The sequence below is a fragment of the Denticeps clupeoides genome, chromosome 19, assembly GCF_900700375.1.
Source record: "Denticeps clupeoides chromosome 19, fDenClu1.1, whole genome shotgun sequence".
In the NCBI taxonomy this organism is placed as follows: Eukaryota; Metazoa; Chordata; class Actinopteri; order Clupeiformes; family Denticipitidae; genus Denticeps; species Denticeps clupeoides.
In genome coordinates this window covers 17505267-17518363 of record NC_041725.1, presented here as the reverse complement: position 1 = coordinate 17518363, position 13097 = coordinate 17505267, and the positions used below count along the sequence as shown (strand labels likewise).

Sequence of the window (13097 nt, the reverse complement as noted above, 5' to 3'; positions counted from 1 at the left end):
CCACCATTTTTAACTAGAATTTTTATACCGCCACCAGAAAGTCACCAAGCAATGGCGTTATGATATAATCGATTATGTTCTGCGCTGCATCCATGCAGAATTGTCCACGTCTGCATCACGACATATAGATTCATTTCAGTACCTGTAGAGGACAGGCGCCAGCGTGGCAGTGGTTGCCCATTGCCGGTGGACGTTTCTCTGTGTGTCCCACCCCTGTGTTCAGGTAGTCCGCCATACAGACAGACAGACAGACGCCTGTAAATCTCCCCCCGTAAAAACGAACGTCCGCAGGTACTTCACAGGCAGATTTAATAAGATGTAATTGCCTGCTGTATAGATTCCTCCATCGATTCGCAGGCCTCTCCGCCACTTTCATTTCCTCACACTCCCAGCGCGCCCGGGCCAGGCTCCGCAGGGTTCTCGCCGGGAACAGGGCGCTTATCACCAGCGGCAACAAACATAAATGCCTACTATTGGAATTGTACAATCAATATCAATTTCAGCTCTTGGAAATAGAACAAACGTCGCCAGTCCCAAAAATAACCCAGGATGCCGGGCATGTGGGCATCTCCCCCAATTACAAAATACCCAGAAGTATCATGCACGGCGCTGCAATCAACAACAGACATTTATTAATACACTGCATCTGTAGAATGCATTTTGTTAACATTAAAGAACATTCTTTATGCTTCTTTGCATAAATAAGCTATATAGAGACTACAACAGAGTGAATAAAAAGATTGGATTCATGGTTGGGGGTCCCTGTGAACCAGATTTGATTGCTTCATCGACGGTGACATGAAAGCACATTGTAAGTCGCTCTGGATAAGGGCGTCTGCCAAATGCCTTAAATTTAAATGTAAATGTTCCATGCGGACGTGGTACCTGGGACTTTTCCACGAAGCGGGGTGTTACATTGGAACCCATGTTCTTGCCTGGTGGTTAAAGTCACCTTCACAACACAAGACAATATCCATCTCGTTTACCACAATTACAATACTTCAGTACGTTTACACTTACATATACAGCATTTACCAGACGCCCTTATCCAGAGGGACTTACAATCAGTAGTTACAGGGACAGTCCCCCCCTGGAGACACTCAGGATAAAGTGTCTTGCTCAGGGACACGATGGTAGTAAGTGGGGTTTGAACCTGGGTCTTCTGGTTCATATGCGAGTGTGTTGCCCACTAGGCTACTACCACCGTGTAGTAAATTCTTTCCTAATGAAAATCGTGGATTCCCGCTGAGAATTGCAACATGATTTAACAGAAATATTCTAAAACTAGAAGAGAGGGTTGTACCGAGCCCTGAAAGCCCCGTAAGGTGATATCTTGTCTGCTCAGTCTTAATTATTAATTCATCCATGTCTTAATTAAAGATAAATGTGGAGATCACAAGTGAACCGCGGCAAATTCCTTAATTAGCTGCCAGGTCTGTAACAACGTGCTGTTCAAATTGCTGGAAACGCAATCGTGTTATAAATGTTGAATATGTTATTAATCATATACATTAAGGAGTATTTTATCAATGAAATTATCATAATGTTTGTGATTTTATTAATTTTTTTTTATCCGTAAAACACGGACTTAAATGGAATCGTTCTCTGCAGTGGCGTCCGATTGGATTGTTCTGGGAGAATGTGCTGTGCGCTGATATTGAATATTGATGTTCTGCTCAGTTCTAAACCGGCGTCACCGGTGTGTCGGTTAGCGTCACCAGAGCCCGGCTCGTACGGGGAGGACAGGTGAGCGCGGCCCGGAGTGAACGGTCCCACTCCAGCTCCACTCCGGCTGTCAGGACCTGCAGCCTCCAGCGCTGAATTTGCATAATATAATTACATCAGACACTGTGAGTGGCAGCGCCCCTCCTGGCGCCTGAAGCTGTGTGCCGCCGTGCCATCCTTTTTCCTCTACTTACGTAACGCTTTTTCGGTGACACATGCCACGGGTGGCGCGGGGACCGGGTCATTATCCCATCTTACTACTGGCGCCGCGGTCCAGTTCCCACCAACGTGCAGCAAGGTGTCATGCGGCTTCCGGAAGGTGCCGAGAGAAGCCCGGGAGGGTTCGGAACAGGAATAAAATGGCTGAGCAGTCAATTAGGAACCGGGCTGCTGCGGCGAAGGAGAATTGGGGAGCGGGGGACGCTACCAGACTGCATGACGACTGCAGCGATACGCCGTTTTATTTACTGACCGGTGTGCATGAAGGGCCTCTCACCGGCCCTGGTCCACCGCGTGTAAAACAAGAACTGGACATTACGGATTACGGATACACTACCGGTCACAAGTCTGGACGCCCCTATTCATTTCGGGGTCTTGCATTATTTGCATAGAATAAAACCGAAGACACACGACTGAAATAAGACACGTCAAGTTATGTAATAAACACAAACCGTGGAGCTTTCGCTGCGAGGGCAGCATTTCACACTCCTGTCTTCTCTCCACCACCTTAAATTGGATAACGGGGGACGGTTTCCAACAGTCCTGAAGGTTCATGCTGAACACTTTCTTATCATTCGGCTTTTGAATATGACAATAGTGAAAGTGAAGTGATTGGGAAACACTGCAGCACAGCACACGGTGACACAACGGAATGTGCCCTCTGTGTTTAACCATCACCCTTGGTGAGCAGTGGGCAGCCATGACAGGCGCCCGGGGAGCAGTGTGTGGGGACGGTGCTTTGCTCGGTGGCACCTTGGCGGAACGGGATTCCAATTGCTCACCAAGGGTGATGGTTAAATACAGAGGGCACATTTCGTTGTGTCACTGTGTGCTGTGCTGCAGTGTTTCACTTCACTTTCTTTTTTTCCAACTAAATATGATTCTTGCGTTGGATTCTTCAAAATAGTCTCTATAACTGCCACAGTTGGTGTGTCCAGACAATAAGGTGACATTCGCCGCTGACCGATGGCTGATGTTCATCTGAAGGTCCTTCTGTCTACTGTGGTCCAACTGTGTCCAACAGCAACATTTATCCAGAAAACCTGACTCACAAGGACACTGGGGGACACTGTTTGTGCCCTGCCGCTACACAGTTCTGAGGGTCAGGCTTCAGGGACCCCACCCGCCCCGAAACTGCGCTGAATAAAGGAGTGGGAATGGCGAAGCTCGGGAACCTTTAAAGAACACGTTTGTTGAAAAAGTTCCGCATGGTGAAAAGCCGCCCGGAGACGATCACGTTTACACCAGAACTGCTGAGGAGGCGGAAACGCGGCGTCTTTACGCAGGAAAAGGAAAATAAGAAGGTCGCTGCGCACAACGCTCGACTCTTCCCAGAAGCTGAACTCGAAACCAAAACTTTGTATGTGTGTGCGTGTATGCATGTGTGCAAGTGCTTGGTTGTGTGTCGGTGTCTGTGTGTGCATGTGTGTGTGCTCGTGCATGTGTGTGTGCATGTGTGGGTGTGTCCGTGTGTATGTGTGTGTGTGATCGTGCGTGTGTGTGCCTGTGCATATATGCGTGTGTGCATGTGTATGTGTGTGTGAGTATGTGTGTAAGTATATGTGTGCGTGTGCATGTGTGTGTGTGCGAGTGCTTGGTTGTGTGTCTGTGTGTGTGTGTATGTGTGTGCATGCGTGGGTGTGTCCGTGTGCATGTGTGTGCGAGTGCTTGGTTGTGTGTCGGTGTCTGTCTGTGTGTGTGTGTGGGTGTGTGCTCATGCATGTGTGTGCATATGTGTGTGCTCATGCGTGTGTGCGTGTGCATGTATGCGTGTGTGTGTGTGTGTGTGTGTGTGTGTGTGTGCGAGTGCTTGGTTGTGTGTTGCTGTCTGTGTGTGCATGTGTGTGTGTGAGTATGTGTGCTTGTGCATGTGTGTGTGCATGTGTGCTCGTGCGTGGGTGTGTGCATGTGTGCATGTGTGGGTTTGTCCGTGTGCATGTGTGTGTGTCTGTGCATGTATAAGTGTTAATGTGTGTGTGCATATGTGCGTGCGTGGGTGTGTGCTCGGTGTGTGTGCTTGTGCATGTATGCGTGTGTGCGCGTGAGTATGTGTGCGCATGCGTGTGTGTGTGCGAGTGCTTGGTTGTGTGTTGCTGTCTGTGTGTGCATGTGTGTGTGTGAGTATGTGTGCTTGTGCATGTGTGTGTGCATGTGTGCTCGTGCGTGGGTGTGTGCGTGTGTGCATGTGTGAGTTTGTCCGTATGCATGTGTGTGTGTCTGCATGTATAAGTGTTAATGTGTGTGTGCATATGTGCGTGCGTGGGTGTGTGCTCGTGTGTGTGTGTGTGTGTGTACGCGTCTCCACCCAGTGAGACCGGTGGAGCCGGGCTGCTCACCTGCAATATGAGGAACACGCCGACTTTTAATTTTACTGCTGCGCAATAACGTTTATTATGACAGTCATATACACTGAAAAAAGTGGCTAAACTTTTCTAAAAATGATTAATCTGTCGCTAATAATGTGAACAAACCAAACAGACCTGCTGTCAGTAGCATTATAGTAAAGTAATATATATATTTACTCATAAGAATAAATTAGACAGCTCAGTTCAAAAGAGCAAACGTAACATTTTTTACCAACTCTAATGAGAAAAAAAACACATGGATCAAACGACAGCTCCGGTTGTCTTTTTTCAGTGCACTTGCCTGCCTGCTACGTTCCCACCCACCACCCCAATCATCCGGGGTCAGACTCTGCTGACCCCCCCACCAACGGCACGCCTAACAAAGGGGCCACTTCACGGGGCACAAACCGGAAAAGCTTTCTGTTTATCCAGGAGCAACGCGATATGTTAGCTACTTGCAGTAATCCGCATCTGAAATGTGAGAAATACGGCAGATGCGAGCTCTGTAACTCTTCGTGCATTTAAAACTAATTCACGCTGGAGGCCTGAAGAGACAAGCACGAAGTTCCTGCGGAACCGTCGGCAACGTGTGAGATATCGTGGATTACTTTCCTATTTCATGCCTTTGATGTTTCTGGCGACTCAAAACGAGTCTTATGAAATATACGAACAAGGATGCATATGCATGCGTGTCTGCATTAGCATGTCAGAGGGAATTGAAGATATACGCGGGGTCTTTTTGGGACTCTGTTGCAGCGTGCATGACACGGGTCCGACTCGCCTCTCCGCGACGCCACGCTCTCCGCTTTCAAGCGCCCGCCGGGGATTTATATTACACGGTCATCAGACGCCCCGACGGGGGCGCGGCCGGCGCGTGTATAAATGCCGCAGGCCGACTCCATGCTTCTCCGTTCAGATTGACTGTGAGCAGCGGTGACGTGCAGGTGACGTGCACGTCGCGAGCCACACGGGTCCCGGGCCCAACGTCTGTTCGCCGTTGTTCAACGGGAAGGGGTGGCCCGGCGCCGGCAGGCTTCTGTACGGAGCGTAATTAGAGCTCCCGAACGTCTCGCCGCTAACTCGTGGACGTTGCGTTCGGCACCCATCGTGGCTTTTGCCATTTGAATGATCCTAATGGCGCTGCAGGACGTGTGCGGCGTCGGGCGGGATTCTTCAGAAGGGACCCTCTTCCTGAGCCGCGGGGGCGCGGCGGGCGCCACGCCGAGCTACGCCGGGCTCGGTGGCGGCAGGAATCCGCTGAATTTCTACGTTCCCGCGGCTGGATTCCTCGGCCGGGGCCCAGTGCGCTTTGGCCAAATTAGCCCTCCGCCCAGTGGCACAGGAGAGGCGGCTTTTCTGCCCACAGCTCCCGGCACCACGTCGGACGTGGCCCCGCTTCCCTTCCCCCTGTCTCATGGCACCACCACCCTGGGGTTCCGGTTCCAGGGCGGGGTCATCGCGGCCGCCGACACCCGTTCCAGCTGCTCGGGGCAGGTGGCGTGCCCGGCGTCCCAGAAGATCCTGCCCATCCACTCCCACCTGGTGGGCACCACCTCGGGCACCTCGGCCGACTGCGCCCTGTGGAAACGCATCCTGTCCCGCGAGCTCCGGCTCTACCAGCTGCGCCACGGTCGGATGCTGTCCACGGGCGGGGCGGCCAAGCTGCTGTCCCACATGCTCCACCCGTTCAAAGGCACGGAGCTTTGCGTGGCGGCGACCCTCTGCGGCTGGGACAGAGGCGACCCGACCGCCTCGGGCCCCCGGCTCGTCTACGTCTGCAGCGACGGCACCCGCCTGAGCGGGAAGCTCTTCTCCGTGGGCTCCGGGTCGCCGTACGCCTACTCCGTCCTCGACGGGGACGTGCGCTGGGACCTGACGGTGGACGAGGCCGTCGCGCTGGCCAGGGAGGCCGTCTACCGGGCCACCCACCGGGACGCCTACTCCGGCAACAACGTGGACCTGTACCACGTCACGGCCCAGGGCTGGCGGCGGCGGGAGAGGGAGGAGCTGAAGCCGGAGTACTACAGGGAGCGCGAGCGCGAGAGGGACAAGATGGCGGCCAGGAGGAAGGAGAGAGAGGAGCGGGCTGAGCAGGAATGACGTGCCTGTAAATTACCATCCAGATCTTGCCGAATATTGTACATTCTACCAATACGTTTGTAATTATTGTATAACTTTACTGGTTTTTCTGCTTTGTTGTTTCTGTGGACCTTTTATACCAAAAAAATGTACCTGATCTGTTACATCTTCTCAACTACAATACGTTAAAGTCCATCCATCTGGAACCCGACTACTTGGGAAACTATCTATCGTAAGGCACTGAGAGCAGGCCGTGTGGTCGTGACTAAGCAGCACATTAACCATCACGACATGGAGCTCTGGGCACTTCCAGGTGGCTCTGGAGTGAAATTTCATTCCAGCGAGAAGATTGAGCTCTACTGGGTGGAACTGGGCCTTTTTCTTTCCATTTAAAGTTTAAACACATGTCATTTGTGTACATCGCTTGTGTGTGTGTGTGTGTGTGTGTGTGATCGTGAATGCTGGCAGAAGGACGAATATGCATGTAGAAATGGATGACGTTACGCATGTTTAATCACCCAGAGGAGTGTAACCCGGTCGGACATGGTCGGAGAAAAGAGGACAACTTAACGGCGCTGTGCTAACTCTACACAACGTACTTATCAACTTAAAGTCAACAAATCGACAATCAACCGTTTACTGGCCCAAGAGGCGTCAGATTTCTCAACTGTTACGTCCCTGGACGTACATTCCCACGTGCTCTGTGTGGCTGGCTGTGTTTTTGTGTCCTGTCTCTTTTAGGTTGACTTCGTGGGAGGAGTTGAAGCCTACAAGCTGCCTATTGGTCACCACCACCTATATAAAGAGACTTCGGATTGTGTTCTAGGGTGGTGGTAGCCTAGCGGGTAACACACTCAACTGTGAACCAGAAGACCCAGGTTCAAACCCCACTTACTACCATCGCGTCCCTGAGCTAGACACTTAACCCTGAGTGTCTCCAGGGGGGGACTGTCCCTGTATTGTACTGATTGTAAGTCGCTCTGGATAAGGGTGTCTGGTAAATGCCATAAAAAGGTCCTCCGTTGGCGATCTTATTTGTGTGTGTTGTTGCTTTGTGTGATAGAACCTTTGTTGTTAGCCTGCGTTAGTCTGTTAGCTTTATGTGCGTGTTTGAGTTGTCCCTGCTGGACCGTTTCTTCCTTTGGGCTGTACTGGTGTTGGTTAGCTGTGCTGCATCCGCTGTTTTATTGTACCTGTTAGCTCACTGGAAATAAAAGCCCTGTCTGTACGCTTTGTTTGGTTGTGTGTGTGTGTAACAGTGGGCGTCCTCTCCACACCCTCGTTGCGTTCCTTAGACCCCTAGACTTAGGAATATAACAGAAACGCTGCTTTTATGGATTAACAGCTCTGGCGGGGGTGGCCAATCAGATTTCGAGGGTGTGGACACGCCACGGGACCGCAGCAGGGCCAAGTCGCCTTATTACCTATCCTGGTGAAGGTCCCATCGGTGAGGTGGTTGTCTCCTGTGGCAAGTGTCCACATCTTTTTGTTGGCTGCACTGCTGATGGCATCTTGTCGGCTTCAACTTGAACTGACTGAGCCCACCGTCCACCGCGAGACGAGGAGCCGCAGGAGCCGCAGGACACGGGCTCGTAAGGAAGAGGGGGGCCGGCGTGTAGCGGCGCGCCAGTTCAATTGTTTCTCCGCACATTCCAGTGATTTGGAGCTGCTGACTTGCAGAAACATCGCGGCTGTGATGAATGCACTGGGCGGGCGAGCAGCTGAATGCATAATTCTCCTGCAGCGGTGATGAACATGTTCAAATCGACTTTTTTTTTTCTTTAAAGAAGAACTGGTCGTTCCTGTTGTCACCACACGTCTAGGGAAGGTTGAAGTATTACTGTAAAACAGACTTTTCCCTTAAACAGTCGATTTGTGGAGTCATCTGGGGTGGTGGTGGACCCGTAATCGCCTCCTGTCTTGTGCCAAGGTGCCACTGAGGTCCCCTTGATCAACGTACCGTCCGCGCACCGTGGTCCTCAAAGCCTTTTGTGCTTTTTCTAGGGCTTCTTGAAATTTTTTCGTGCGGTCTGATGACCCCGACCTCACGGTGGCCCTCACTTGTGTTCTCCAGAGCTGTTCAACATCCGTGTGGACTCGGGGTACGGTTTCTGCTTTGTGATTGATTGAAAAAAAAGATTTGTTCAAAAAGTATTTCAGATGAATCTAACACTTACACACGCACATGCACACACACTGCACACAATTAAAAAAAATAATAATTTATTCGTCTAGCACTTTCCAAGCATGTTATTTTTCTAACAAGTTAGGCCTTATCAGGGCTCTTAATTTTGTAAACTCAAAATCTATAGAAATTGAACGAGAATTGCTGGTGTCTTCCTCCTGTAAGTCACTTTGAATAAAAGCGTCTGCCAAGTAAAGTAAAGTAGAGTAAAGTAAAGTAAAGTGATCTTCAGCACTACATCTGACCTCAGGAACCACCTGACCATCATTCAGGCTTCAGAGCTCGACAGCGCACATTCCAGCCTGATGCCCTTTGTCATCCTCACTAGTGCATGCTCTAGGTCATAATTAAGAGGTTTGTTGTCAGGAAACTGTATTAATTAATTAATATTTAATAAAAATGAAAGTGAACTAAGGGGCTTTGTGTTTTATTCTGAAGATTACATTCGAATCTCAGTTCAGGTTGGATTATCGGGCTTTACCTGAACAATAAAATCGATGCTCTGATGCTCCCGTTTAATCAGATTAAGAAGAACTGAATTAAAGCAACAGTTGGTGGATTAAATCCAATTTGTTTTCCAATTGCATTTATATTGAGTTAGATCTCGCTGTTTCAGAAGACACTTCCTAACAGAGATGACATTAGCGTTTCCACACCGTCTGTTACTCGGGGAGTGTGTGGAGAGTTTTACTACTGGTCAGTGGATGAAGTTGTGATGGTGGCCGAGGTCAGTCATGTGCGCCCATCACATGATCCAGGAGAAAAATTCCGATGCGACATTCAGAATGTCAGAGAGCCATGTGTTCTGGATGGTAACTTGTTCTCCTCGGGTCCAGCGCAGGGTTATTCGGGGGCGGTGAAGAAGGAGAAGTGAAGTGACTAATTGTCACGAGACACACCGCAGATCAGCGTGGTCGCTGCTTTTAAGCCATGAAAGGCGCCCGGGCAGCATTGTATGGGGAAGGGACGTGCAACGTGGCCACCAAGGCCCAGGGCTCAGCATGGGAACTGTGCTGCGTGGGCAGGATCGGATAGTCTACTCTGAAGCACATTCTCACCACATCTCCAACTCTCTCCCATCAACGGTGTGGATGAAGATCCGCACCAGAAGAACCACACCTTATCCAGAGCGACTTACAATCAGTAGTTACAGGGACAGTCCCCCCCTGGAGACACTCAGGGTTAAGTGTCTTGCTCAGGGACACGATGGTAGTAAGTGGGGTTTGAACCTGGGTCTTCTGGTTCATAGGCGAGTGTGTTTCCCACTTCTGATTCATTACACCTTGATCCGTCCAGAGTGCCTTTGTACTGGTCCACCATGATGGGCACGTTGCCCAGCATGTAGACATCCCGCCTTTCACCTGTCGGGCGAGGAAACGCGGCCCGTAATTCGAATGTGCCACTGAGGAAAGTACCGTCTTCACACACTGCTCAGAGGACACATTTCTCTGTGTCACCGTGTTTCACAATGACAATGACAATCACTGCACTTTACTTTACTTGAATGTTGCCAGCAGGTGGCGCTCCATCCAGCAGCGTTCATCACAGGTTTAGGTTTTCTTTCCACGGCGTGGTGGCCTAGCAGGGAAGGAAACGGACCCATGATCAGAAGGTTGTGGGTTCGAACCCCGACCCGCTGAGGTGACATGGCTGCCCACCGCTCGCTAGGGGTGATTGTTAAAAGCAGAGGGCACACTTAGTTGTGTCACCGTGTGCTGTGTTGCAATGACAATCACTTCACTTTCCTCCTCCTTACAGGCATGTTGGAACTGTAATTGGAGAGAGGGTTTTATAGAGGGGTGCAGGTGAAGGGTGGTTCCTGGGTCTGGGGTCCTTCACTCTGAGGGTTTTTTACAGGATTCGAAGGACCTGGGGGTCTGTGCGGAGAACTGTTGAGAGAGAGAGAGAGAGAGCTTCTGCGAGTGTGTGTGTGTGTGTGTGTGTGAGAGAGAGAGAACGTCTGTGAGTGTGTTTGTGTGTGTGTGTGAGAGAGAGAGAGAGAGAGAGCGTCTGTGAGTGTGTGTGAGAGAGAGAGAGCATCTGCGAGTGTGTGTGTGTGTGTGTGTGTGTGTTAGAGAGAGAGAACGTGTGTGAGTGTGTGTGTGTGTGTGTGTCTGAGAGAGAGAGAGAGAGCATCTGCGAGTGTGTGTGTGTGAGACAGAGTGTGTGTATGTGTGTAAGAGAGAGAAAGAGCGTCTGCGTGTGTGTGTGAGAGAGAGAGAGAGCATCTGCGAGTGTGTGTTAGTGTGTGTGTGTGTGTGTGTGTGTGTGTGTGTGTGTGTGTGTGTGAGAGAGAGAGAGAGAGCATCTGCGAGTGTGTATGTGTGTGAGAGAGAGAGCGTCTGTGCGTGTGTGTGTGTGTGTGAGAGAGAGAGAGAGCGTCTGTGAGTGTGTGTGAGAGAGAGCATCTGCGAGTGTGTGTTAGTGTGTTTGTGTGTGTGAGAGAGAGAGAGCATCTGCGAGTGTGTGTTAGTGTGTTTGTGTGTGTGTGAGAGAGAGAGAGAGAGAGAGAGAGAGAGCATCTGCGAGTGTGTGTGTGTGTGTGTGTGTGTGACAGAGTGTGTGTATGTGTGTGAGAGAGAGAGCGTCTGTGTGTGTGTGTGTGTGTGTGTGTGTGTGTGTGTGTGTGTGAGAGAGAGACAGAGTGTGTGTATGTGTGTGAGAGAGAGAGCGTCTGTGTGTGTGTGTGTGTGTGTGTGTGTGTGTGTGTGTGTGTGTGAGAGAGAGAGAGAGAGAGAGAGAGCGCCTGTGAGTGTGTGTGAGAGAGAGCATCTGCGAGTGTGTGTTAGTGTGTTTGTGTGTGTGAGAGAGAGAGAGCATCTGCGAGTGTGTGTTAGTGTGTTTGTGTGTGTGTGAGAGAGAGAGAGAGAGAGAGAGAGCATCTGCGAGTGTGTGTGTGTGTGTGTGTGTGTGTGTGACAGAGTGTGTGTATGTGTGTGAGAGAGAGAGCGTCTGTGTGTGTGTGTGTGTGTGTGTGTGTGTGTGTGTGTGTGTGTGTGTGTGTGTGTGTGTGTGAGAGAGAGACAGAGTGTGTGTATGTGTGTGAGAGAGAGAGCGTCTGTGTGTGTGTGTGTGTGTGTGTGTGTGTGTGTGTGTGAGAGAGAGAGAGAGAGAGAGAGAGAGCGCCTGTGAGTGTGTGTGAGAGAGAGCATCTGCGAGTGTGTGTTAGTGTGTTTGTGTGTGTGAGAGAGAGAGAGAGAGAGCATCTGCGAGTGTGTGTGTGTGTGTGTGTGTGTGTGAGACAGAGTGTGTGTATGTGTGTGAGAGAGAGAGCGTCTGTGTGTGTGTGTGTGTGTGTGTGTGAGAGAGAGACAGAGTGTGTGTATGTGTGTGAGAGAGAGAGCGTCTGTGTGTGTGTGTGTGTGTGTGTGTGTGTGTGAGAGAGAGAGACAGAGTGTGTGTATGTGTGTGAGAGAGAGAGCGTCTGTGTGTGTGTGTGTGTGTGTGAGAGAGAGAGAGCGTCTGTGAGTGTGTGTGTGAGAGAGAGAGAGAGAGAGCATCTGCGAGTGTGTGTTAGTGTTTTTGTGTGTGTGTGAGAGAGAGAGCATCTGCGAGTGCGTGTGTGTGTGAGACAGAGTATGTTTATGTGTGTGTGAGAGAGAGAGAGAGCGTGTGTGTTAGAGAGAGAGAGAGAGACCACCGACGATCCCGCTCGCGCCTCCGCTCCGGTAGACGCCGCGGAGCGCGAGAGCGAGTGGCCGCCGCGACGCGCCGCTTCGTGTGTCCAGGTCAGCGCTGCCCGGTTTCCACATTTTGTGGGTGGGGGGGTCGCGATGTCCCCGCTGCTCGCCCGCTGCTGTCCCCACCGCGCCGGGAGGAGACGCCGAATTCGCATCCAGCTGATCCGATTCTTCCGACTCGGTTCGCGCAGCGGGGACTGGTGTACGTGGAGTCGGCTCGGCGGCGCGCTTCGGTTCTGTATCGGTAAACGTTGCCGTGATTGATCTATCGGAATCCTGCGCGCGTAAATGCCAGCAGGTATCGATTTCCGTTTGCGTTAGTGGCCGCAGTGAGTCGAATCTCTTCATTATCTTTCCATAACGGGGTCGCATTTCAAGTTTTTCCTATCATGTCTCGACTATTTTCTTTATTTTGGGAAGCTGGCTTGCGTGTTGTGCATGTTGGTATTTTTGTGGGGTTTTGTCATTATGGCTTCAAAGCAATCTGTGTAACAACGAAATCCGACCCTCTTTTTTACTTTAAACAGTCTTTGTGGAGTATTATTCACGCTGGTTGTGCAGGTAAAATCATTTTCGATTATTATCAGTGTTTATTAGTACAGTATGGAAATGCTCCGCATTAAATCTTAATTTATTTTAATTTTTCTGTCTGTTTTGTGTTTTACGGGACTGCAGCGCTGCTATGTACAGCGGCGAAAGGTGATTAATACTTTAATAAACGAACAAATAAGTTAATTTAGACAATATCATTAATTAACGTAGCAACCCCTGGAACGACTCGTTCGCCAAGAGTCGGCTCAGTCGGAGATCGGTTCGCTGGGGAGCCGCACACGGCGGACAGCTGCTGTTCATCCCGTTACTCCG

General features: G+C 50.6%; 1 protein-coding gene across 1 annotated transcript; it reads left to right on the top strand.

Moving 5' to 3' along the window:
- The first annotated feature begins 5423 nt into the window (after positions 1-5423).
- psmb11b (proteasome 20S subunit beta 11b) lies at positions 5424-6389 on the top strand. The gene has a single exon (XM_028962843.1). The coding sequence runs from the start codon at positions 5424-5426 to the stop codon at positions 6387-6389; it is 966 nt and encodes a 321-aa protein (XP_028818676.1).
- The last annotated feature ends 6708 nt before the right edge of the window (positions 6390-13097 follow it).

What these genes read in the sequence shown, in the direction of transcription:
- psmb11b (XM_028962843.1), top strand. Translation starts at nt 5,424, where the DNA reads ATGGCGCTGCAGGACGTGTGCGGCGTCGGGCGGGATTCTTCAGAAGGG.